Source organism: Manacus vitellinus, unplaced genomic scaffold (genome assembly GCF_001715985.3).
Source record: "Manacus vitellinus isolate BGI_N305 unplaced genomic scaffold, ASM171598v3 scaffold_11_pilon, whole genome shotgun sequence".
Lineage (NCBI taxonomy): Eukaryota > Metazoa > Chordata > Aves > Passeriformes > Pipridae > Manacus > Manacus vitellinus.
Window position 1 is genome coordinate 839,858 of NW_021938895.1, and position 22,820 is coordinate 862,677.

Consider the following 22,820-nt stretch of genomic DNA (forward strand, 5'->3'; position numbering starts at 1 on the left):
CAGACATAGCCCAGACAGCAGCAGAGATAATGGAACGTGGAGGTTTTGTGGGTGAAGAGATCCGTGTGTGCGGCTGCATATGTCAAATCCCTGCGTGGATGTAAATAAACCCTAATGGAGGGTGTATTTTTAGCCGATGTCAACTTTCCCAGTTGGTTGGGGATTGCCACAACTGCTGGAGTAAAACAGAATAATACACACGTATCCACGCAGAGTCCCCACCACTCCTGCCTTCACTTCATCCCATTTAGTTCTTGTTATCCCCAACAGAAACTCTTCGATTTTCTTTCACTCCCAAACTCTATTTGCTGTGTGTATGTGAGCACTCACAAATACATAATTCCCCCCTTTAAAATCCCTGCCTTCTCCCTTGCTTTATATTTCTTTCTTTACCTCCTTTGTCTCTCTTTTCTCCTCTCCTTTCTCCTTTTCCATCCCTTTATCTCTCTTTCCTCCCTCCTTCTTTTTTTCTCCCTCCTTTTTTTTCCCTCTTTCTCCTCCTGTGGTTCCTTCCAGCCTCTTTGTCATTTCTCCCCCTTCCATTTCTCTTCAGCTTATCAATAAACCGGGAGAGCAACAGTAGCCGCTTGATTTGTTAGTAATTATAAGCATACTGTTCCTGCAAACGGGATCTCTAGATGAGTGAGATCGCTTTAAAACGACAGCAGGAAATGGTGGGGAAATGGAGCATGGCGAAACTCAGCGTGAAGCTTTCAGTTCTTTACATGTTTACAATTTTCTGTGCATACATTAAGTCTTAGGGTTCTTTTTTTTTCTTTCTTTTTTTTTTTTTTTTGTATGGTGGTTCTCTGTTGGGTTGCTTGCCAAAAACCTGTGAAAATGCGCACAAATGTGAACTCACAAGAGGAAATGGAAATAAAAGCCATTTTATGGACACTAAATATAAAGAAATAATAGATTTATGTCCTGAAAATAGCTGAATAATAGGGGTTTAAGCTATGGATATTATTGCAATAATCCCGGTGAATAATCTGATAGTCAATCAGTCAATCAATCAAATAATCAATCAGAGGAAATGTTTCTTATATTTCTTACTAACAAACACCATGGACAAATTAATTATTGATCAGCTGTTAAATTCTTTCATTTTTTTTTAATCTGCCTACTGGTCCTGAAATGAGTAGAAAATTCTTTGTCCAGTATAACAACAGGACTTTGCTGTAACTGGTGATTTGATCTGACTCAGTGGCCAAGTCTAAAAAGTCTGGAGCAGCGTCTTACACGCTGGATCTAAAAGACCCGGATCTTATTTTAATTTTAATGAACAAATACGGAAAGTGTGTGTTCATCTCCCATTTCCTCCTGTCCCCCTCGTCTCCTCCTCTCCTCCCTCCCCTCTCCTCCAACCGCAGTCCCTTTCCTCTGCAAGCCGGGACTAAATTTCAAAGTGAAACGTATTCCCTCGAAATTGTTTTGCATTCAATTAAAGGGGATCCCAAGGTTCAGTGGGTAATCCAGGAATGAGCACGAAGCTGAGTGGCAGCAAAGCACCATCTCCGATTCCCAGATCTATCACCTGAAAAGCTGGGGCCAGAGTGGTTTTCAGTTAATCATTTATCCTAAACTTCAAGAGGTGGGGAGGAAAGTCATGTCGTGTTATTTAGAGTTAAAAGCAAAAGGTTAGGATACCTTCTTTCATATGTTTCCCCAAAGTAGTGGGAACAATAGAGTGTGTTTGCAAGGAGACCACGAATTAAGGTGTTCGAGTTAAAATGGCCTTTCATGCTAAATCAGGTGTGAGTGTGCAGGCGATCGTCAGAAAGAGTTGACAGTAAATAAATACATCAGAATAATTTTAAGACTCTGACTGTGCCCCAGAGTCACAAAAAATTAACTCGGGACTTGGGCCACGAAAGATTTTGCAAGAGGACAACTTCTTTCACCACAGTCGGTGCCAAGCAGATTTCAGATGAGCACTTGACAAGGGAGCTCTATCTTTTATTCCTGACACATGGAAAACTTTCCCTTCATTTCAGCAGAAATCGAGGGAAAGGCCTCCAAACGTGCAGCCGGTAAGCTCTGAAAGCTTAGTTATAACTGATATTAATGCTCTTGGTGATCATTATTATCATCTCGATGATTTATCTGGCTCCCTCCCTCCCACTTCCACCACCCAAATCTTAATGGAACTAGGAGTTAACGATGATTTTTTAATGTCTCGTTGCATTTTTAGGCTGTTAATGTACCGCATCCTTCTCATTATTAGTTTATTGATTGTTCATTGACCAGCCCCCTTCAAATCGTATTAACCACCCTCTGCCAGTTTAGATTAGGGGAGTTTAAAAAGCACCTTTCATTATTTCCCCGCCACCACCACCACGACCACGGTGGAGTTCAGGCTTGGTAGCTTAATGCTCGCTCTAATGGGGCAGCTAAGAGACGAGGGGCCACGGTCCCTGCCTATTGCATTAATAGCTCAAAGGGGGCTAATACAGAAAATTAGCCTTAAACGAGCTCTGGAGATCTCCAAATGAAAGAGCCATTTATCACGCTGGCTACCTTCACTCCACTCGTTTGCTCTCTCTACTGGGAACAACTCATTTCCTCTTAACTAAATTACTTCAGAAATGTCAAGTAAGCTCAGATAGCAAACATAACAAGAGGCTGGGTGTGTGTAATCTATTGTGGGGGATCGATACGTGAGATAAATCAATAGCCGTGTATGAATCCCTATATAATTTCCTTAATAATTTGGCAAAGCTTTTGCATAGATAGATAATTCCCTCTGCAGGCCTGAAAGACCATGAACAGACACAGTCTGGGTGATATAATTAAGTTTAGACTCTAAGTCTCCATCATACTTCTCCTACTGCCTTGTAATTAAAGAATTTTAGGCACTAAACCAGGATTTGGTGAAGTAGACCCCCTCCAAGCCTCGACTGGCAAATATGTATCACGGGAATGTTCCAGTGGACAAAAATCAGTCAATACCTTTCTGTCTCTCTATCTATCTGTGCCATCTGCCTGCAATAACGACTCACAGAGTTTAAATAACTTATTCTTCCTTCAAAGTACATCCTCACAGCTACAAAGTGCAGGGAACAAAGCGAAATTGATACTGAGCACTCTCTGTGTTGCTCCTTCTCTCGTCCTGATTAAATATTGACTGCCACAAGTGTGACCTGCTATTTATTACCCATTTCTCTTCCTCGGCACCCAGGAAAATCGCTGGGCGAGAAAATACAATATTCCTTTATGCTAGGAAGTCTCTTAGAGCTCAGCATTACTTCTAAGGAAGAAAACGCTGCTGCAGTGACTTTTAAACAGTTGCAAACACATCTCAGGGTCTTTTTTAGTAACCTAATTTCTGAAGTGCATATGTCTCCTGCTCATCATGTGTAAACTCAGAGTATCTCTTCTTCTGGCTGCAAATAGGCACATGTAATCCCATATAGACGAGACTGGGTCTCTTTAGGAGGCAGCTGCTCGACCTGGGGCCGTTGCAATGCCCACATATAAAAAGCACACCTAAATATATATACCTTACACATATAAAAATCTATACCTGATCCATAGAATTATTGATATTCACATTCTAGTGCTACTCGCTCTCTAACTGTACCACCGAGAACACACGTGGAATGTCTCTGCTGTCCTCGTCAGCTGAAGGAGGGAGAGGCAGAGACGTGTGCGCGTTTAAAAAAAAAAAAAAAAAAGTATTTTGAACTGTGTATTCTGTGAAAAACCAGCGGGGAACAACACTGGGAAGGAGTCTCTCGACCACAAATCAAGCACCAATTAATCAAATACACACAAGAGACAACATCATGTATGAGGTGTCAAGTGGGGGTGGGGAAGGGGGAGGAGAGTGAGGAAAAAAAAAGGTTAAAAATACAACCAGAAACCATCAGGTTACAGACCCTGAGTAGATACTCCATTAAACATTCAAACTGAACCAAAACAGTAGAAATCTTTTTTTTTTCCTTTTTAAAGGTAACTTTGTTTCTTAAAAAAAGAAAAACAAACAAACAAACAACTAAGCAACCAACCAAAAAAACCAAAAAACCTTCGACTTTTCAACCAATAGTCATAAATGGTGCTGCCAAAGGGTCTTCAAGTTTTCATCTGTCCTCCCTCAAACAACTAGACCTTGATCATGTGTGTGAAAGAGAGACCGTACATGAAGATTTAAATTAAAAAAAACAAAAACAAAAACAAAAACAAAAAACCAAGCAAACAGCAAAACAAACCATAAATACACGGAAGGACCTCGTGCTGCCTTCAACACGTTTTAAGCAAACACCCTCCGCGTTATTTTGCTTTACATCCTACAAGATCATCGCTATTAAACCATTTGTGAGCATTTGACAAATAACAAGGTCCTGGAGATAAGTGCTGCTGATAGTAAGCATAAGGGACAGCATTTCTAAGCCTCATCTCTGGTACTTAAAATTGAATCTAGAAATAGAAACTCCTTAGATAATTAAAGATAGCTTTCCCTCCATTTGCAGCGTGTGATCTGTTTAATGTCTATCAGCATAACACAACACTAATCGCCGAGCATCTTCCAGGGACTGTCAGAGAAATGTAAAAAAATTAAGCAGCTGCAATACGCCCAAAATGAGTTATTGTAATTACATTTAATTAGTTTAATTAGTTAATTATTTTGCTTACAGCTGTACAAGAGACTGCAAACATTTGTTAATATCACATTCCCTTTAACAGTATGGGGTGATTCTGCAGTTACACTAAATCATGGGTGCATATGTAGAAAGATGTAAAAAATGGGCATGGGGAAGGGGGGAACCTTGGAGGAAGGGGGAAGGGAGGAATCTTGGAGGAAGCAGGGAAGGGGGCCGGGGCTGCCTTTCCATGGGCATCTCTTTCTCTCCACGTTTTATTCGCCTGTGAAATGCATTTAAGCCCCAAAGGGAATCAACCACCTTCCTCTATTAAAAGCCAAGGGGTTCCCATCGAAGACTCTCGAGGTGAGGGGGGAAAAGAGGAGAGGAGGGCCCATGGAAACTGCATTCGAGCATGGGGTGCTCCATTAGAGAGCATTTGTGTCACTAAACCCTTTGAAGGACGGGGGAGGCGGGGATATAAACTTTTCTGTTCACATATCTTATCCCCTCGCTCTATCTGCTGATCCAATCAACTATTCATCTTGCTGCCATGTATTCCTGCTTCCCGGAGAAATTAATTGCCCCAAAGTCAAAATATATCATGAAGATATTGCTACACAGTAAAAGTTTGTCTAGCTTGTTGGAATAATCCATACCTTTTTTAATGACAGACTGGTCCAATAAGTTCATACCGCTGTTATTGGCATCTTCAACTGACTGTGGATATAAAAACATCACTATTCAAATTGACTGGATATTAAAGAATCACGTACATAAATCATGTCATTCCAAACTGGAGTTCCTGTTATTTCCATTTATATTAATTCACTAGGGGAGGGAGAATTTTTCTTTTACTATTATTATTGTTGCTATTATTATTTCCCCAAATCGAGAAGAAAATGAAATTCTTACAAATTATATAGTCTTCTAATAAAACAAAAAGAGGTGTGAAGCATATGGGGCGCAATAGTGGTTTTGTTATCTTATAAAACATAGATATCACATAGACTTCTTTGCATTCCATAAAGCTTTATATTTCTTCCTTTGAAAATGTGGCAATTTGGCAACATCTGCAAGATCTATTGCATGACATAAATGAACACGATTAAGGACAACTTAAATGCTCCCTCCCCTTTCCTTCCCCTCCTCCTTCTTCTTTTTGTTTTTTGTTTGTTTGTTTAACCCTGCTACATCTTAATAATTCAAGGGCCATTTACTTTTTATATATCATAGTTTACATTATGGACTTTTAATTAAAGCCTGAGCCTTTCGGAGCGCAGCGCAACGCCCACATTGTACAGGGGACGGGCAGAAAGAGATTTACAGCTCTCGAGGTTGCTTCCATGTCCTGAATTAGTGGGGACGGGGAGGGAGGAGCGGGAATATACATTATCAAAAGTATGAACCACCAAATTGATCGCCTAGGAAAAAAGGTCCCGATTTCAAAGCCGTGTTTTCACACTTTCCCCCTTCTTTTCAGCCCGCTGAGGAGCACACCTGTTATTACGGCATTAACTTCTTTGGCAGGGAAGAGAACAAAGACGGGCACAGAGGACACAGCAAATCTTGCGTTTCATTTCTCAACACGAAAGTGGGATATATATATATATATATAAAAAAAACCCCAAACAACTAAAACTACCGCTGAATCTGCGTCCGGTAGAGTAAAATCATCTCCCAAAGAGATGAGATGTCTTAAGAGTAATTTACTGCAGAATTCCGACAGGTTCCATTTTAGGGTCGATTCTAGAGAAAGGAGGGACCTGTGAGTTTCTTGACTTTATTATTTTATTTTTTCTCATTATTATTTAGGGTTTAGGGTTTTCGATGTTATTGTATGTTTGGGTTGTTGTCACATTTTTTCTTGATAAGGAAAACACCTTCACAGCAAAGCAATGATTTTCGTCACTATTATTTTAACTTTATCTTTGCTACACCGAGAGGCTGAGCTTATCCGGATCTAGCCCTTATCTCCATCTCTGTGCTCAGCGGAGACATTCCAGATGGAATATGATTTAGGAGAAAATTACATCTCCCCAAAACGTGACCGAACAATATTTTCTACGAGAGCTTTCCTTTCATTTTCCTTGAATACACCCTCCAACGAGCCTACACACACACGCAGAGGGTTGCCTTATGTGATGTGTTTGGGTATGGCTGTGTCTCTCTCTCATAATCAATAGGCTACATACCTAAAGGGCACAAAATAAAATTACAAAGTCTTCCCTCCTTTCCCTGAGCAGCTCCCGACGAGGGATGATGAGCAAATCCTGCAGCCTGCTGGAGTGCAGCGTGGCGCACCTCGATGGCACAGAATTGGAGGTAAACATGAAACACCACCTTCCCTTTAATTTTTTTTCCATCTTTCCTCCTGATCTCGCCCTATCTCTGGAGTCGATGGTTGTGCACACCCTTTATGCGTGTGCATGCACTCCGCTCGCTCCATCAGCAACGTGGGTTAGTTGTTGTAGTTAATGAGAAGACTCCTGTCTGATTTTCTATCTAATTACGCCCTCCTGCTGGGTTTTTGTACAGGATATTCGCTCAGCATGCTGGCAGTTAATAGTCACAGAGAGGATCGTAAAGATTTAATTAGGACTGCATGCGGAAACGTGGAAAAACAACTCAGACTTTTAATTACTAGACTTCTTTAGTTAAAAGTGATACCAGGGGTTACTTTATAAGAGACTTGGGTGTTTTGGTGCAACTTAACTTTCCTTGTCTCTAGCTGGCACGTAGTAGCAGCGTGAGTGAGGAGGAGGAGCGGAGGTGTGTGTGCAGGGAGGGGAAAGGTGATGAGTTTCCAGATGTACTTGGAAAATCTGGAGGGGAAGATTCCCTTCCCTTCCCTCCTCCAATAATCTGATAGCATGGAGCTTCCTGAATACTATCTATAATCACATTATTCAACAGCTATGGACATATCTGAGAGAAAACCTGAAAAATCCAGCCTTTATTTTCCTTCAAAGAGTCTGAATATTTCCTTCATTGTATCTTTTACTATTATAGCCCTACTTTTGCCCAGCCGATGGGGAGAAAAAAATATCTGGGGTTGCGATGGTGGATTTTTATTTTTTTTTCATAGTCCCTATTAGATGATGCAAATTTTTTTCAATAAGTGGGTCTTGGCTTCTCTGTTCCCTGTCTGAAGGCTGTAAATCGCAGATTGAAAATTCCTCTCGAAAGGGGCAGCAATAGCAATACAATATGTCCTGTTTACAATAACAGAGCGCTATCATGTTACAATCACTTAATTCTAGCCCTGGACAATGGCTCACACATGGCCTGGATTTGGTGTTTATAAAATAACAACTGTTTCTTTCTGTCACGCACTCTCTTTCTCTGTCTCCTCCTCAGCCCAGCCCATCCTCATGGCACATATTTGATAAGACATGCATAAGCTAAAGCAAAGAGAAACATCTTTATCCAACTGTATATCTAGATATCGGTTCAGCTTTCTGGACTATTAAGAAAATAATACTTGAAATCCTTCCTGGAAATTCTATCTAGTGATGGCGGATAATAAGTATATGTGGTCTAAATAAAAATCCCTGTAGCTAGAATGGATTCCTCGAATCTAGAATAAATCCATACTGAATATCAGGATGGAAAACTGCCCAATTTCATCTGTCACTAGTGGAGGGACAAGAATAGAAAATGCTGAGCGGTAGAAGCGAGTTCTGGGCTGCTTTCCCTCCTGCCTGTGTTGACTTGCAGTTGGACACCTCTTCCTTCATGTGTTTCTCCCTGGGACACCCTCCTCCCCCCAACCTGAGACCAAACTTACAGAAATAAAGGGTCTGTTTAATTTCCTGTTGTCTCAGTCCCCCAAAACAAGGACTCCAGCTCTGCTGGTCCACAGCTTCACCTGCCCCATCCTACCCCGATCCCACCCCATCCCACCCCCCGGCCCGGCCAGCCCGGGCGAGCAGGTCGGGGATGGCCGCGGGTCGTCACCGCTGCGCTCGGAGGCATCGAGGGGAGGCAATTGCCGTCAGCATTGTGCCCTGTCTGCAGAAGGGATGTTTTATTGGAAAAGGGATGGAGAGCTGCTTCATTTGAGCTCCTCTTTCCCTTTTATTTCTGCTCTTTCTTTCCTTTTTTTCCTTCTTTACGTCTGTCTCTCTTCCTTTCCATATCTTTCCATATCTTTCCATTTCTTTCCCTCTCCCCTTCCTCTACCTTTTTTTTTTTTTCTGCGTTTTATCTTTTTCTTCTCTCCTTTTTACCTCTTTCCTTTACCTTCCCTCTTTTCTGTTTTTTCTCTTTTTTTTCTCACAAAAATACAACAGTTGTCGTCTTTTCTTCGGGGAAAGTGTAAATATCAAAGCACAAACAGCATTTAACGCCTATCGGCTGCAGAGAGAAAGGAGAGCGATCTCCTTCCCGCATTCACAGAGGTAAAACTCGCCTTGACTTGCAGACCAGCTTGTCTGAGCCAGGAATGCGAGACGAGACTTGCGCATCGCGCCCGTGGGGGTCAGGGGTTGCCCCCAGGTCTCAAAGCCACCTTGGAAACCTGCAGGAACCAGCGACCCGACGGTCACTGAGCTCGGAGGCAGGAGCAAATCCAAACAGCAAAACCTTTCTATTTCTAAAGCATCTCGACCCAGCAAAGACCGGGGATTTTCCCGTGAAGCCCTAAAACAAGCCAAGCCACAAGCCAAAGCAATACATCCCCTCCGCTTCCCTGCCGCTGATTCCTATAATGTCCAGCACATCCTTTTTCACGGCTACTTTTTTTCTTCCCAGGCTCCTCTTTTTTCCTTTCTTTTTCCCTTTCTGTAACTTTGTAGTCCGTATTTCATCCAATGATTCTTTTCTTTATTTATTCCAAGACTAAATACATGTGTCATATACACATATGTGTGTGTATATATATATATATAAAATATGATATAGAAATTCTGGGAAAAAAAAAAAAAAAACAACTAAAAAGAATGGAAGGGAACCCCCAAAATCCCGATTAGTAAAGACTAATGCAGGACTTGGCCCCTGGAGGCTTCAGCCTCGGGCTCGGGGGTCCCCACGGGCTGTGCATGCCCAGCTCCAGCAAGGTGCAAAGCAGCCCAGCACCGAAGCTGTTAAGGGCCTTTCTGTTTTTAGGAAATAACACGTGATGATGAGTTTCGCGTGGGATGGAAGAAAGCTGGGAAATACCGTGCTTTGAGCCCGGCGAAACTCCTTTGTTACCCAAAAGAGAGAATAAAACTATTTAAAATCAGTGCTACCTTACCCAACTACACTTAAAAAAATAAGGAGGGAGCGGGGGGCATGGACACCGGACTTGTTTCTGATTACCAGTTATTGCTTTGGGTTTGGGTTTTGTTTATATTTTGCCTCCCTCCCGGACGAAAAATGTAGTAATTCGACAGTTTCATCAAAATCCCTGAACGGCAGGAAATTGGTTGGGGGGGGAAGGGGGTGGAAGCTGAGATTGCATGGGAAATAACTGGAATTTGAAAAGCCAGGCTTGAACTCTGCCAGCTTTTGAAACACGTGGAATATTTGGAGCAGCATGTCCGCCTTCCCCCTGCACTCTGCTGGCTTGCCATGTAGGGGAGGGTTTATAGAGCACAGCCTGTGCGTGACAGCAAGGAAATAAATTCTCTTATAAAAAAAAAATATAGAAAAATAGAGGGAGAGGGAGGGGGAGTACCACAGTTATAATCCCAGAACGGAAAAAAAGAATGGCAACCCACAGCAATATCGCTGGAAATCCCTCACTGATCATTCCCAGCCCAGGCATGGGGGCTCCAGATGCATTGCCCGGGAGAAAGGAACGCGGTGCCTTACCTGGACCTCCTCCATCCCTGGGTGTCCGATGCCATGCAGAGAAAGGCTGTCCCCCATGCCGGAGTCAAGGCCATGGTGAGCTGAGTGCAGGAGGACATCTGGCCTCCTTACTGAGTGGTAGTCCCGCCTGGGGTCCAGTCCCGAGAGCTGGGGCAGGGCGGCCCGAGGCTGTGGCAGCAGTGACCCGGTTTCTGATCCCACCTCTTGCCTCTGCCTCTGTCCCCAGGGGTGCTGCTGGGGCTGATGCAAGGGGTTTAGGGAGTAGGGGTCATTGACATGGGAGTAAGGGTCCTGGCTTTGGTGGTAAGGAAGAGGCTGGTAGGGGGGTGGGAAATAAGGCGGCTGGAAATCCGAGGATGGGGTGTGAGAGAGCGGAGGAGCGCTGGAGTAGGGTCCCTGCGAGACGGATCCCAGCTGGGACAGCCTGGAACTGTGGCTGGGCACTCCATCATGCCGGTCCTACAGGCGGAATGACATAAAAACAACAACAAAAAAGAAGACCTTTAAAAAAAAAATGAAAGGAGCAAAACCCATCCCAAAATAAAATAAAATAAAACCGTAAACAGTTGGAAACTGGAATTCAGATGTGCCCCTTTCCCCTGCCACGTATTAGAAATGTTACAGTGTTTCGTACCCACATTGTGTCTGTTCCCGGTAACCATCAAGAAGGGGGAAGGGGGCGGGGGGTGTGAGGGAGAATTGCTAAATGTCAAAATTAAAACTGTAGGACTAGTGCTCCGTATGCATATATGATCTGCAGTTTCAGACCAGTAATACAATTCTCCATCCACAGACCCCCAAATCAAACCAAAGGTAAAATAAATAAATAAATAAATAAATAAAAATTAAGAGCCTCACACCACCCATCCATCCAAACAACCCACTCTTTCCCCTGCCTAAAGTTTCCAAACGTTTGTTTATTCCCACTGCTGAAGTCCTCAAAATCACCAACCCATTTTCACGTGGAAAAGCCCAAAAAGAAAGTTGCACTTCTCGGAGGACTCCGAGGTGAGAAGTTGTGCAAAAAAAGGACGTGGGGAAAAAAAAAAAAAAAGAAACTCTAAATAAAACCCACGCGGGATCTTTGCTTAAAGAGAGTCTACTTCTTAAAAAATAAATTTTAAAAAAAAATCAAACAAAATAAAAATGAAACGTCGGCATTGAACAAATCCAGTCGCTATGATTTCTGCAGCAACTTCCAGTGTCTTTTGTTTCCTTTTGCAGTATTGTATTCCGGAGTATGGGGTGGGGGTTAATTGTAATGAAAAGTCTTTGGGGTGTGTGGAGGGGACGGGGGGGGGGAATGTGTAGAGGTTTCAGAGAAAAGGTGGGAGAGGAGTTTTGTCCAACTCCCTCGCACTGAAGCTGCGAGGCTAAAGTAAACAACAAAAATATCTATTCCACAAAGTGCAGCTCAAACCCCCACAAGCAGTGGCACACATGGTTAAAAAAAAAAAAAAAAGGAAAAAAAGTTCTTTTTCCCCCTACTCTCCCCCCAGACTCCCCTCGCTCAAATCGGGAACACACAATGCAAAAAGGGAGAAGCAGCTGCAAGCCTCCTCCAATTATTGTGCTAAATTACCAAGCCAAAGGCGTTTAAAAAGAGAGAGAGAGGGAGAGAGAGAGACAACAGATCGAGAGAGAGAGAGAGAACATGCAATTCTAGTACAACATGGATCCAAACTCACCATGGCGGAATAGGTGTGGACTAACATCTGGAAATAAAAAAAGTCTTGTAATAGCTAAAAATAAAATAATGGTGATAATACTAATAACTGGAGGGAAAAATATCAAGGAGATCTGCACAGGGACGTGTTGGACACAGGAGAACAGCTTGAGATATTTCGAAGTCTATCCATCAAAAAAAAAAAACAGAGGTTAAAAAAAAAAAAAAAAAAAAAAAAAAAAAAAAAAAATGCCCAAAACCGAGCCTGGAAACCTCTATCTACATATATGATTTACCCCTCCCTCTCAGTTTTTTTTCCTCCTTTTTTTTGTTGTTTTTTTCTTTTCTTTTCTTTTCTTTTTTTTTTTTTTGCCTTTGAGCTCCCAAATACAATCCTCTTCAACCCAAGGCTAGGCTCAGACTGCTCCTCTACCCCTTCCTCCCTTTCCTTCTCTACACCGCCTCATAATAATTGATATTCATGACTATTAATATTACACGACTACTTTAAAGGGAGAATGCAGGACCAAATGGAGCGTGAAGCTGGCAGCCAGCTCGAGAGCTCCCCTACTATTGTAAATGACGTTCATTCAGTGGAGAATTACTAGATGTAATCAGACGAGGGGGGCTGGCAGAGGCAGAGTTTGGGGAGAGGGAGAGGGGGGAAAAAGTTTAGCAAGGAAGAGGCAGAACTTCAATTAACTCGAGAGGAGGAAGATGCGGAAAGTAGACACTGCTGAGCTGGAGCAAGGAAGTGAGATGAAGCAATGCTAGAGGCGAAGAAGAAAAGCATATTCCTTTTTTTTTCTTTAAATATATATTTAATTATACATTCTTAATACGAGGAATTGATTGCCTTTGGTGTTTTTGTTCTTTTAGTTTGTTGTTGTTTTTTTTTTTTTTTAACAAATAATGAAGAAAAAGAGGCTTTTATAATCCTTTTTTTCGTTGTTATTTTTAAAGAAATGGAAGAAGATCTGTGCAGTCGCTGTAATAGATGCCTATTTACAGCGAAGATTAAGCCCTTCTGGTGCGTGTTACAGATCGTATTTATTCGCAATAGGCAAATAAATACTTGAATCTACGTTATTTGGCTCATTTTTTTTCCTAAATCCTATTTCTACAACTCGATACGAAAAAAAAGTATAAATGTACATAGATCTCCCGATTTTCACCCAAATGCGAAATGTATGGAGTGAATTTTAAAGGATAGTAAATTTATAGTTTTGAGGCAAAGCCAGGGGCGATATAAAACCTTTTTGATGTTGCAGGAACCCGTTCAACTGGACTGTCTGCCATTTCTGTTAAAGTTCAACTTACGTTCCTTCCTAAATAGGCTCACACTTCCCAGAGCAGCCTCCCCCCCCGCACATACACGCACACACACACTTTTGTTTTAAGAACAGATTCATTTTAAGTGGCTGAGACGCCTCTACCATCGTGTTGTTAATTATAAATCGGAAAGAAGAGAGGGAAATATTTTTTAAGGTAAATCTGGAGGGTTTCAGCGCTTTAAAAAAAAAAAATCGACAACGATTTTTTTTTTTTCTAATGCTGCACGATACAAGATGCCTCGGAGCGCACCCCCAAGTTCGGGAATACCCAGCCCGCAGCCAAATCCCCCCTAATCGCTCCCCCAACTCCGCTTCTCTCCCACGGCAACCTACAAACACGAGTGTCCGTCAATTCATAGTGCTTTTAAAAACCCCTCTGAAAAGGAGGGTGGAATAAAACCCCTCATCCCCGACCTCGGCAGCCGGGGAGGGGAGATGTTTTGTCGCCTGCTGCTGCGGGCAGAGACAATGGCCGGGCTGTGCCTGGGGATGGGGAGGGAAAAGCAGAGAGGGCTCCACGGGCTGGGGACACACGGGGACACACACACGGGGACCGACACACACTCACACACACACTCTCTCTCTCACACACACACACACACACACACACACGTGCTCGTTCTGCGCTCGTTCTGCAGATGCCGGGTTTTGCCAAGGATAATTATCCTGACGGCAGCTTTTGGGAAAGGAGACATTTCTTCCGTGCGGCTGCCGGATCCCCTCCCAGATTCCCTCCATCCCGTCCTTCCTCCGGCCGGGAATAGCCGGAGCTGTACCTTCCCCTCGATCTCTTTCTCCGCTTTTCCCGGGAGTTTCCCCTCTGTAAGTGCCGGAGGGGAGGGATGCGGGGACGGGGCGGCCCCGACGGTGCTTCCCTGGAGGGGCTACGGCCGCTGCCCGGTACCCTGAGCCCTGTTCGGCCCCTGTCCGTCCCCTGTCCCGTCCCCTGTCGTCCCCCTTGCCCAGGACACGTCCCCTAGCCGGTCCCTGCCCAGCCCCTGCCCAGTACCCAGCCCCGCGCTCAATGCCCTGTGCCTGGTCCGGTACCCAGTCCCTGCCGGGTCCCCCATACCTGTTCGATTCCCAGCCCCTGCCCAGCCCCTGCCCGGTTCCTGCCCAGCCCCTGTGCACTCCCTGGTCCCTGCTCAGTGCCCAGTCCCTCCCCGGCCCCTATTTGGTCCCCGGTCCCTTCTCGATCCCCGGTCCCTGCTCGATCTCCAGCCCCTGCCCAGCCCCTGCCCAGTCCCTGCCCAGTCTCTGACCAGTCCCTGCCCGGTCCCTGCCGGGTCCCTGTCGGCCGCCTGGTCCCTCCTCAGTTCCCAGTCCCTCCCCGACCCCTGTCCGCTCCCCAGTCCCTGCCCTGTCCCCGGCTCTTTCCCAGTCCCCGGTTTCTTCCCGGCCACCTCCCCACGGAGCAGCTCCCGCTCTGGAGCTGGCGGATTGCTCCCTTCTGAAAATCACCCCCCCACACCTCCGAGACCGCCGAGCCAATGCCTTCCCCTCAATTAAAAAATAAAAATTATGAAAAAAAAAAGATTTTATGGAGTACCATTCCTCACTTACATACACGTATTTCCCCAACCCCGCTTCTGAGCGAATCCCGCACGCTGGTTTAACTTACAAGAAATAACACTCCCGCAGCCCGTTTGGGAAAGATCCGGCTCAGGAAACCGTGAAAAATTAAGAAAGGTTTCGCGGTGTTTGAGCTGTGATTTTTAACCCCCCACCACCCTTGGTTTGCTTTTTGACCTCGAAAATAAGGTCTGAATAAAGCTCACAACTTTTCGTGCCCGCGGACTGTGCGGAGCTGCCTTTGACTGTATCGGTTCGGGTGCGTGTGCTCACATACGTGCGAGAATGTATGTGCCGCTTAATTAATGAGAGTATATGTATACATGCACATCTTATCTATTGCTATAGAGGCACAAAAAGTCGTAAAAAACGTATCCGATTCTGAAAACAAGAAAAGGGAACAAAAAAAAATAAATAAAAAAATCCACATTCAGGCTGAGCTTAGCTTGGAATTGCAAAATAAAAAATAAAAGAATGAAATGCATCCGGTCCCTGAATACCAGATTGTGTTTTTCTTCTATTTTCTTTTTTTTTTCTCGACATTTGTCCATATTTAATCGAATTATATCTAATTAGAGGTCTAAACAATCAAACTCTTGCCTTTAAGTTGCCTCATTCCAATCCCCAGATCATTTCTTTGATGTTTTAAATCGCATCAAACAGCTTTTCCATGAAAAAAAAAAAAAGTTTAAGACTTGGTATGCTGAATACAAATATGCAAATAAATAAGCATTTAAGCATTTACTCTTGGTTTCCCGTCTCTATACTTGTGTGTGTTGGTGTATGTCTCTATTTCTGCCTAGATGTATATGCAGAGATATATATGTATTATAAAGTCATGCCTGTATCTATATACTAGATGTATATTTAAATATACATATACTCTCTTACTTATATGCATGTTATATACTCACCTCATAGATATCTTCATACTTGACATTTTCAACCAGTTTCCAGAGCATGATGGCAGGCTGTTCTCTAGGAGGTGAGTGCATTCATGTGAAGAGCAGATGTCTGGATTCTCAGTACTTCTCTGTCTGTAATGATCCATCTATAATTGGAAATGGGGGACAGACACCAAATCCGACGTTCCTCTTCCATCGCAACTTATATCTGTTGTCTGAAACAATAGGCTGCACAAGTCTACCTCAATGGGATAGTAAAAAACATTATCTGTTACATAGTTACATATAGCTACAGACATATATGCGACTAGATATAGACATATACACATTAGAGACTTATATGCAGCATATAAAATATATACATATACAGAGTTGCACATACACAGACTACACATACATGCACATATACACGCATAAATCTCTAAACGGACAACTTTTTTTCCACGTATAGACATATTAATTGCCACATTTAGGTATGTAAATTATATATATTTTTGCACACATAGGCACATGGATGCTACCCTTTATATATGCACATATGCACACAAGCCTGGTCACTTTATATAGGAGTGTGTTTAAATACATATTTGTGTACCTAATTATACATTTACACATATATATGTTGATATAGAGGGATTAAATAAATGTATTATGTAGTGTATATATCTGTTATTTTAGTAGATGGATGGATAGATAGATAGATGGATGGATAGATAGATAGATAGATAGATAGATAGATAGATAGATAGATAGATAGAATGGAGAAATTAAATGAATATATTTTCGATCCTCCCTAGAATAAAATAAAGAATAATTTGCCTCTGCACTAAGCGATTCATCATTTGCAAGGAGATATTATGCTTTTCCCCCCATGTAATATGCTTTTATTTACATGTCCAGAAATTATCTTCTCATATGCAGTTAAACACCAAAACAGCGTCTCATCAAAGCACATTCAAGCAAATCTAAAAGGAGTAAATTTAGATCAATGTTTTCCACTGGAAAGACTTATACTTTTAGTCTTGGACTGTATATTTTATAACTTAGAAATACTTTATATGGGGGGGAAAAAAGGCGGGGGGGGGAAGGAGTTTAGTAAACCCTTCACTGCACGTATTTGAATAGCGATTACTACTTTCAGAAAACGATTAAAACCAGAGTTGGATTTGTGCATTTCCCGGACAGCCCTCGGTTTGGAAGGGGAGAGGAGGAGTTGGACCAGTTTTAACCTTTTTTTTTTTTTTTTTTTTTTTCCCCCCAGGAGAACCTTCCTTCTCATTGTCCGATTTTTTTAACACGTTGAACGGCAAAGAGCCGGCACAGGCAGCAGAGCCCATCTCTGCCTTTGAAAGGAAACAATCGAGCTTTGCAGTGGGCTGGTGCACCAGGAGGGGGAAAAAAACGGGGGAAAAAAGAGACACAGAGGCAGAGAGACAGAGAGAAAGAAGGTGTTTCTAAATTCAAGGTCCTGTCTCTGGAAATTTCAAACCCTGCCTATAAGGTTCCTACAAATCTTTGTTATTCTGCATGGGATCCTATGGGAAAGTGCACAGTGTCCTTTGTACTTTCAAAGGTCCTACAGGTAAAGACGCTTTTATATATATATGTATAATCTCGGAAGCGAAGAGAACTTTGTCAGGAGACACATTTGCTGGTGCGTGGTTGGCTGGTGGGAAGGGTGGGCTTTGCTTTTTCTGTTCGCTTTGGCCTCAAATTAAGGCAGAAAGTATAAATTCATCTCTTTTCCTCTCAGCCTCTGCACCATCCCGCCACCCCTCCCCATTTCACCGTGTACATCTTCTTCTAAAACCTCAACCCACAAAAGGCAAGAGGCAAATAACAGCCAGATATTACAGCAGGAGCTGGACAACGGTCTTGCTGGAAGTTCTTTAGGCAGATACGAGTTTTTCCTTAGCACAGCCAGTGCTGCACTGAGGAGAAGGAGAGCACATCATTGGGTGGGTTGGACTGATCATTTCAACTGAAGCAATAGAGTAAAAAATGCTGAAAAAAGAGAGAGGATGTGTGCTGTTTGCATGTGGGTGTGCGGAGATACCCAGGCAGACACCCTTATCCACCTATAGATCTGAATGACCCTCTTAGAAAAATGCCAAGCTCATAAAAGGACAGTTTGCCATCACTTTTGTTAAAGTCTTTGAGTCATGAAGGCTGGCACAGGGCAGAGTGAATGTGCTTCGTGACGGCTAATTCTTTACAATTTCGTGGCACCCTGAATTAAATATGCTCTGAGTGCTGGGGGAGGGGAGAGGAGAGGAGCGGAAAAAAAAAAGAAGCTAAAATAGACTTGACGTCCACTGTCTCTTTGCAAACAGATTGGTATAGACAGTAAATTCTGGCTTTCAAACCCCACTATTATTACATTTCTCTTGCATTTGCAAAACACGACAAACGAACAAGAGATCATTTAGAAAATCAAACTGAACAAAGGTTCTTCGCGATTTTTTTCTCGCTTGTTTTGTACCCCTCACCCCCCCAGCTGCCTCCAGTCTAATTCAGCAATTCCAATCAGCGACACTCGCACCGGTTTATACCTCAAACGTGCAAAGAGCGCTGAGTCCAAGAGGCGACACACGTATTCAGAACTGACCATTATAACCTATATTTCCAAAACTAGCAAAATAAAAGGTGAAAACCAGCCGTTTTCCGGCAGTTTGGGGCGTGTTTTTCCAACCTCTTCCAAGGAAAAGCCCGTTTTTTTCAGCGGTGAGCTGGGCAGGGGCACTGCAGCCTCAGCCTGGCAGCTGCGATGGCAAAGGAATATTTTATACTTTTTTTTTTTTTTTTTTTTGAAAGGATACCATTACATCTGGCCCTGCCCATGCCGGAGGAAGCCCCCCCAGCCCCCAGCACCGTTCCAGCTCTGGTGGTGCGGGCGATGGCCCCTCGGGAGCCGGGAGCGCCGGAGCGCGATGAGCGGGACAGCGGCGCCCTCTGATGGGGACTCCCCTTCCCGCAGCAGCTGCTCCCGAAATCCGCTTCACCTCCGGCCCTTATAGCATGGAATTGTTTGAGTAAGAAGGGACCTTAAATATCATCTGGTTCCAACCTCCCGTCCACGGGTAGAGACACCCTCCACTAACCCAGGATGCTCCAAACCCCGTCCAACGTGGCCTTGGACACTTCCAGGTATGGGACAGCCACAGCTTCTCTGGGAATCCTGTGCCAGGATGTCACCACCCTCGCAGGGAAGTATTTCTTCCTAATATCTCATCTAAACCTGCCCTTTTTCAGTGTAAAGCCATTCCCCCCTCGTCCCATCGTCCCATGCCCTTGTCCAAAGTCCCTCTCCAGCTCTCTTAGAGCCCCTTTAGGCACTGGAAGAGGTTTTAGGGTCTCCTTGGAGCCTCCTCTTCTCTAGGCTGAACAACCCCAATTCTCTCAGCCTGTCTCCAGAGCAGTGTTTCCATCCCTCTGAGCATCTTTGTGGACTCCTCTGGAATGATCCAAGAGATCCACGTCCATAACTGGGATTTTACAATTTCTGCTGGAAATTATGTTGTTATGAGGGTTTCCCCCATAAGGATGAAATTACAATTTCTTATTTACACTGATTTTTAATTAACAGGCCACTCAGCATTTGAATCCCTACCTTATAATTAGAATGAATCTTTCATACCCCACTGTTAAATACATTCAATATTACTCGCCGTAGGATGGTTAGAATACAGACTAGGTCAAATATCCCAATCATCCCAATGAGATAACTGTTGATAGCTTGGGGAGGGAGAGGACCTGCAATAATGTGATGGCCACTTTGGTGAGAAGTCGAAAAAAAATCTGATTTTAGTGAACAAGTTATGCTGCCCTCATTTCATATCCTGTTTCCAAGATTATTGGTTTGGTTGTTTTATTTTTTCTCTTTTTTAACTTTTCCTGTCCTTAGTCAAGGCTCTGTTTCAGAAATGGACTTTCAGTCCTGATCTGCCTTTTAAATCCAGCGTGGATCTCTATAAATAAAAATCTATCTTCCTCAGTGTCCAGCTCCCAGCACATCTATGTTGTTGGCTGGAATTTAAAACAAATCCGTTTATCCCAGCGCCCTCTGCTGCTCGCTGCTCTCATGTAAAGACAGATTTCCGAGGTCTACCAAAAGCCTTCAAACTCTTTCTTCCCCCCTCCTCCTCGATAATTTTCTTCCACGTGTATTTCAGAATTCAGTATTTTTTATTAAAAAGCTTTTCAATTTAATTCACAGGGGGAAAATCACATAACACTGCAGGTATCTCAAAATGTAGCTTAAAATTTACTGCCTGCTTATGGATGGATTTACAAAATCTTTGCTTTGGTGACCATTTTATACCTTTTTTTTTTTTTTTTTTTTTTTTTTTTGTGAATAATACCAAGATTCTTCTCTTAAAAATCCAACTTCCTATATGTTTTTTTTGGTAAATTAAGTTTCCCTACCACCTCTGCAGACATAATAAGGGTTTTTCATAGAATCATACAATTGCAGGATCATTTGAGTTGGAAGGGGACATTAAAGGTCATCTGCTTCAACCCCCTTCAGTGAGACAAGGGACACTTTCAAGTAGATGAGATTGCTCAAAGCCTCATCCAACCTGACCTTGAAGGTTTCCAGGAATGGGACACCTACAACCTCTCTGGGTAACCCGTGCCCAGTGTTTCACCATCCTCATTGTAAAATTCCTTCCTTATATCTAGTCTGAACCTAACCTTTTTTTTGGGTTTATAACCATGAACCTTTGTTCTGTCATTACCAGTCCCTGCTAAAAATTCTGTCCCCATCATTTGACATTTTCCCAAACCCACCAGTGTTCATTCCTCAATGAGGAACATCACCAAACCCAGCAGAGAGAAAGATATCAGGAGCAGCTTTTAGCAAGTCAGGAAAGTTCAGCCACATGTGTTGAGCCCCTATGGGCAGGTCCAAACAGTTTTCCACATTTAACAACCCCAGCTCTCTCAGTTGCTCCTCATAGGACTAGTTCTCTAGGCCCTTCACCAGTTTTATTGCCCTTCTCTGGACACACTCCAGCACCTTCTTGTGGTGAGGGGCCCAAAACTGAACACACTGATTTGTCTAACCATGATAAAAAATCAGCTCAAATGCCACTCAGTTATCTCCAGTATTCTCCAGGTTTTGACAGCAGGAATCCCTATTTGTGAGCCCACACATTCCTGCTCATATCCAGTTTTATGCAGTTTAGTTCTCCCAGAACAAGCCTCACACATCCTGTGGGCTGTTTGGAAAAGGGAGCCCCTCCAAGTGTTTTCTGTGTTACTGGACTGAAAATTACCCTTGTATCCAAGTTTACTTTTGTTTGCAATTCATGTCTCTGTGTTTTATCCCTCTGTACTGCAACTTTTTTCCCCAAGAAACGTGGGCACACATTGTCAACAAGGACCCAGACCCTGAGGCAATGTGATGGGATACCTCACCAAACACCAAGCTGCAGCTTTGGCATCCCCTCTCCTGAACTGTTCCACGTACTCCAAACTCTCTGGAGCAGGAATAATCAATCTCTCAGGGTAAGAATGAAGAACATTTCTTGTGTCACTATCCCTCAATCTTTATTTCGATCTGATGTAGGTACTCAGCTAAGGTTAAGTGAACTTCATAAGTGTTTGACCCCTTCCTATGAGCTTGGATGTCCCATATTGTTGGCTTGTGTTTCCTTGTCTTAGGATTAAAACCTCCTCTTTGAGCAGGGATCCTGAGTGCCAGCTCCATGGTATTCCATGACCAACAGAAAAACCAGGAGTTAGGTGATATAGCATTAAATTGAAGACTTTACACATGATCTACCAGGGGATGATTTATCCTTTCTAACACAAAGGGGAGTCTGGGGAGATCCAAGAGCTGCTGGCAGAGATGCAGCAAATCCTTCCTCTCCACATCTACCTTTTGAAAGTGAATTAATCCTTCCTAAACCTGCTTCCTCCTAGAAGCCAAACAAAACACACAGAAAACTTAATAAACTCGTTTCCTTTAAACTTTGAAACTAATTGTATAAGGTTATCTTTCAGTTTCCTCAGCTGGGATATGGAATGTTGCATTGGAAACATTGTTCATCTGAATAAAGCATATACTTTTTATTATTTTATTATTTTATTATTTTATTATTTATTATTTTTATTATTTTATTATTTTTTTATTGTTCCCACTCCAAAAGAATCCCCCTTCCCCTGTACTGAAATAAAGACACATAGTCAAGAACAGATAAACTGCAGCCAGTAAAGGGAAGTCTTAGTTTTCTGGAATATTGAAAATTACAGAAAGTTAGGAGATTCCATTTTTATTAGTTTTACTTAATTCAGCTACATTTCTGTGGATGCAAAGAGTGTGTATGTGATTTAGCAAAAAACCAATTTTGAAATTATATTTATATGATGGAATGCACTTTTTTCATTTTAGGACATAACCAATAGAGTGAATTATCTATTTAAATTTCATGACAGGAGACAGTTAATCAGTTTTAAGGGAAGAGAATAAAAACTAAGACTTGGACTATTATCTGTTTTGAGAATATATTTTTTCCTCCAGTATCACCCCCCTTTCCTTTCTTTTTAATTCCTGCACTCTCTTAACTTGCTTTCCAGCAGTAGGTGCTCAGATAATATGACTGTAGGCAGTGCTTTAGGGAGTTAAAACATTCTGGGTACATGAAAGGAGATACAGCAAAGTCAGCAAACTACATCTATAGGGGAAAACACATTTCAGGCTCCTGAAATTGCTCATAATGTATCTGGAGTCACAACATTCCCTGGATTCTCCATTCACTTCGTTCATATACCGCACTGTGCCCTTCAGGGACTTTAGTCCAAGTAATAGTGGGGTTTAGGTCCCTTCCCAAACCTTCCCTTCCCAAACCTTCCCAAACCTTCCCTTCCCAAACCTTCCCAAACCTTCCCAAACCTTCCCTTCCCAAACCTTCCCAAACCTTCCCAAACCTTCCCAAACCTTCCCAAACTTTCCCTT

The 22,820-nt window shown here is 42.9% G+C and overlaps 1 protein-coding gene across 5 annotated transcripts in view; it reads right to left on the reverse strand.

Annotated features, from left to right (window-relative positions):
• The window catches only part of TFAP2B (transcription factor AP-2 beta), a 32,095-nt gene extending 16,054 nt beyond the window's left edge, over positions 1-16,041 (reverse strand). For 2 of the 5 annotated variants that reach the window (XM_018088737.2, XM_018088736.2), the window contains exons 1-4: positions 15,869-16,041; positions 12,071-12,097; positions 10,383-10,841; positions 5,243-5,303 (exon numbers count right to left, since the gene is read on the reverse strand). In XM_018088737.2, the coding sequence (XP_017944226.1) occupies positions 5,243-5,303; positions 10,383-10,841; positions 12,071-12,097; positions 15,869-15,949 (628 nt within the window). In that variant the 5' untranslated portion in view covers positions 15,950-16,041. The remainder of the gene's footprint in view (positions 1-5,242; positions 5,304-10,382; positions 10,842-12,070; positions 12,098-15,868) is intronic. The other 3 variants (XM_029965841.1, XM_018088734.2, XM_008921523.3) reach the window with 3 other exon arrangements.
• Positions 16,042-22,820: the final 6,779 nt, after the last annotated feature.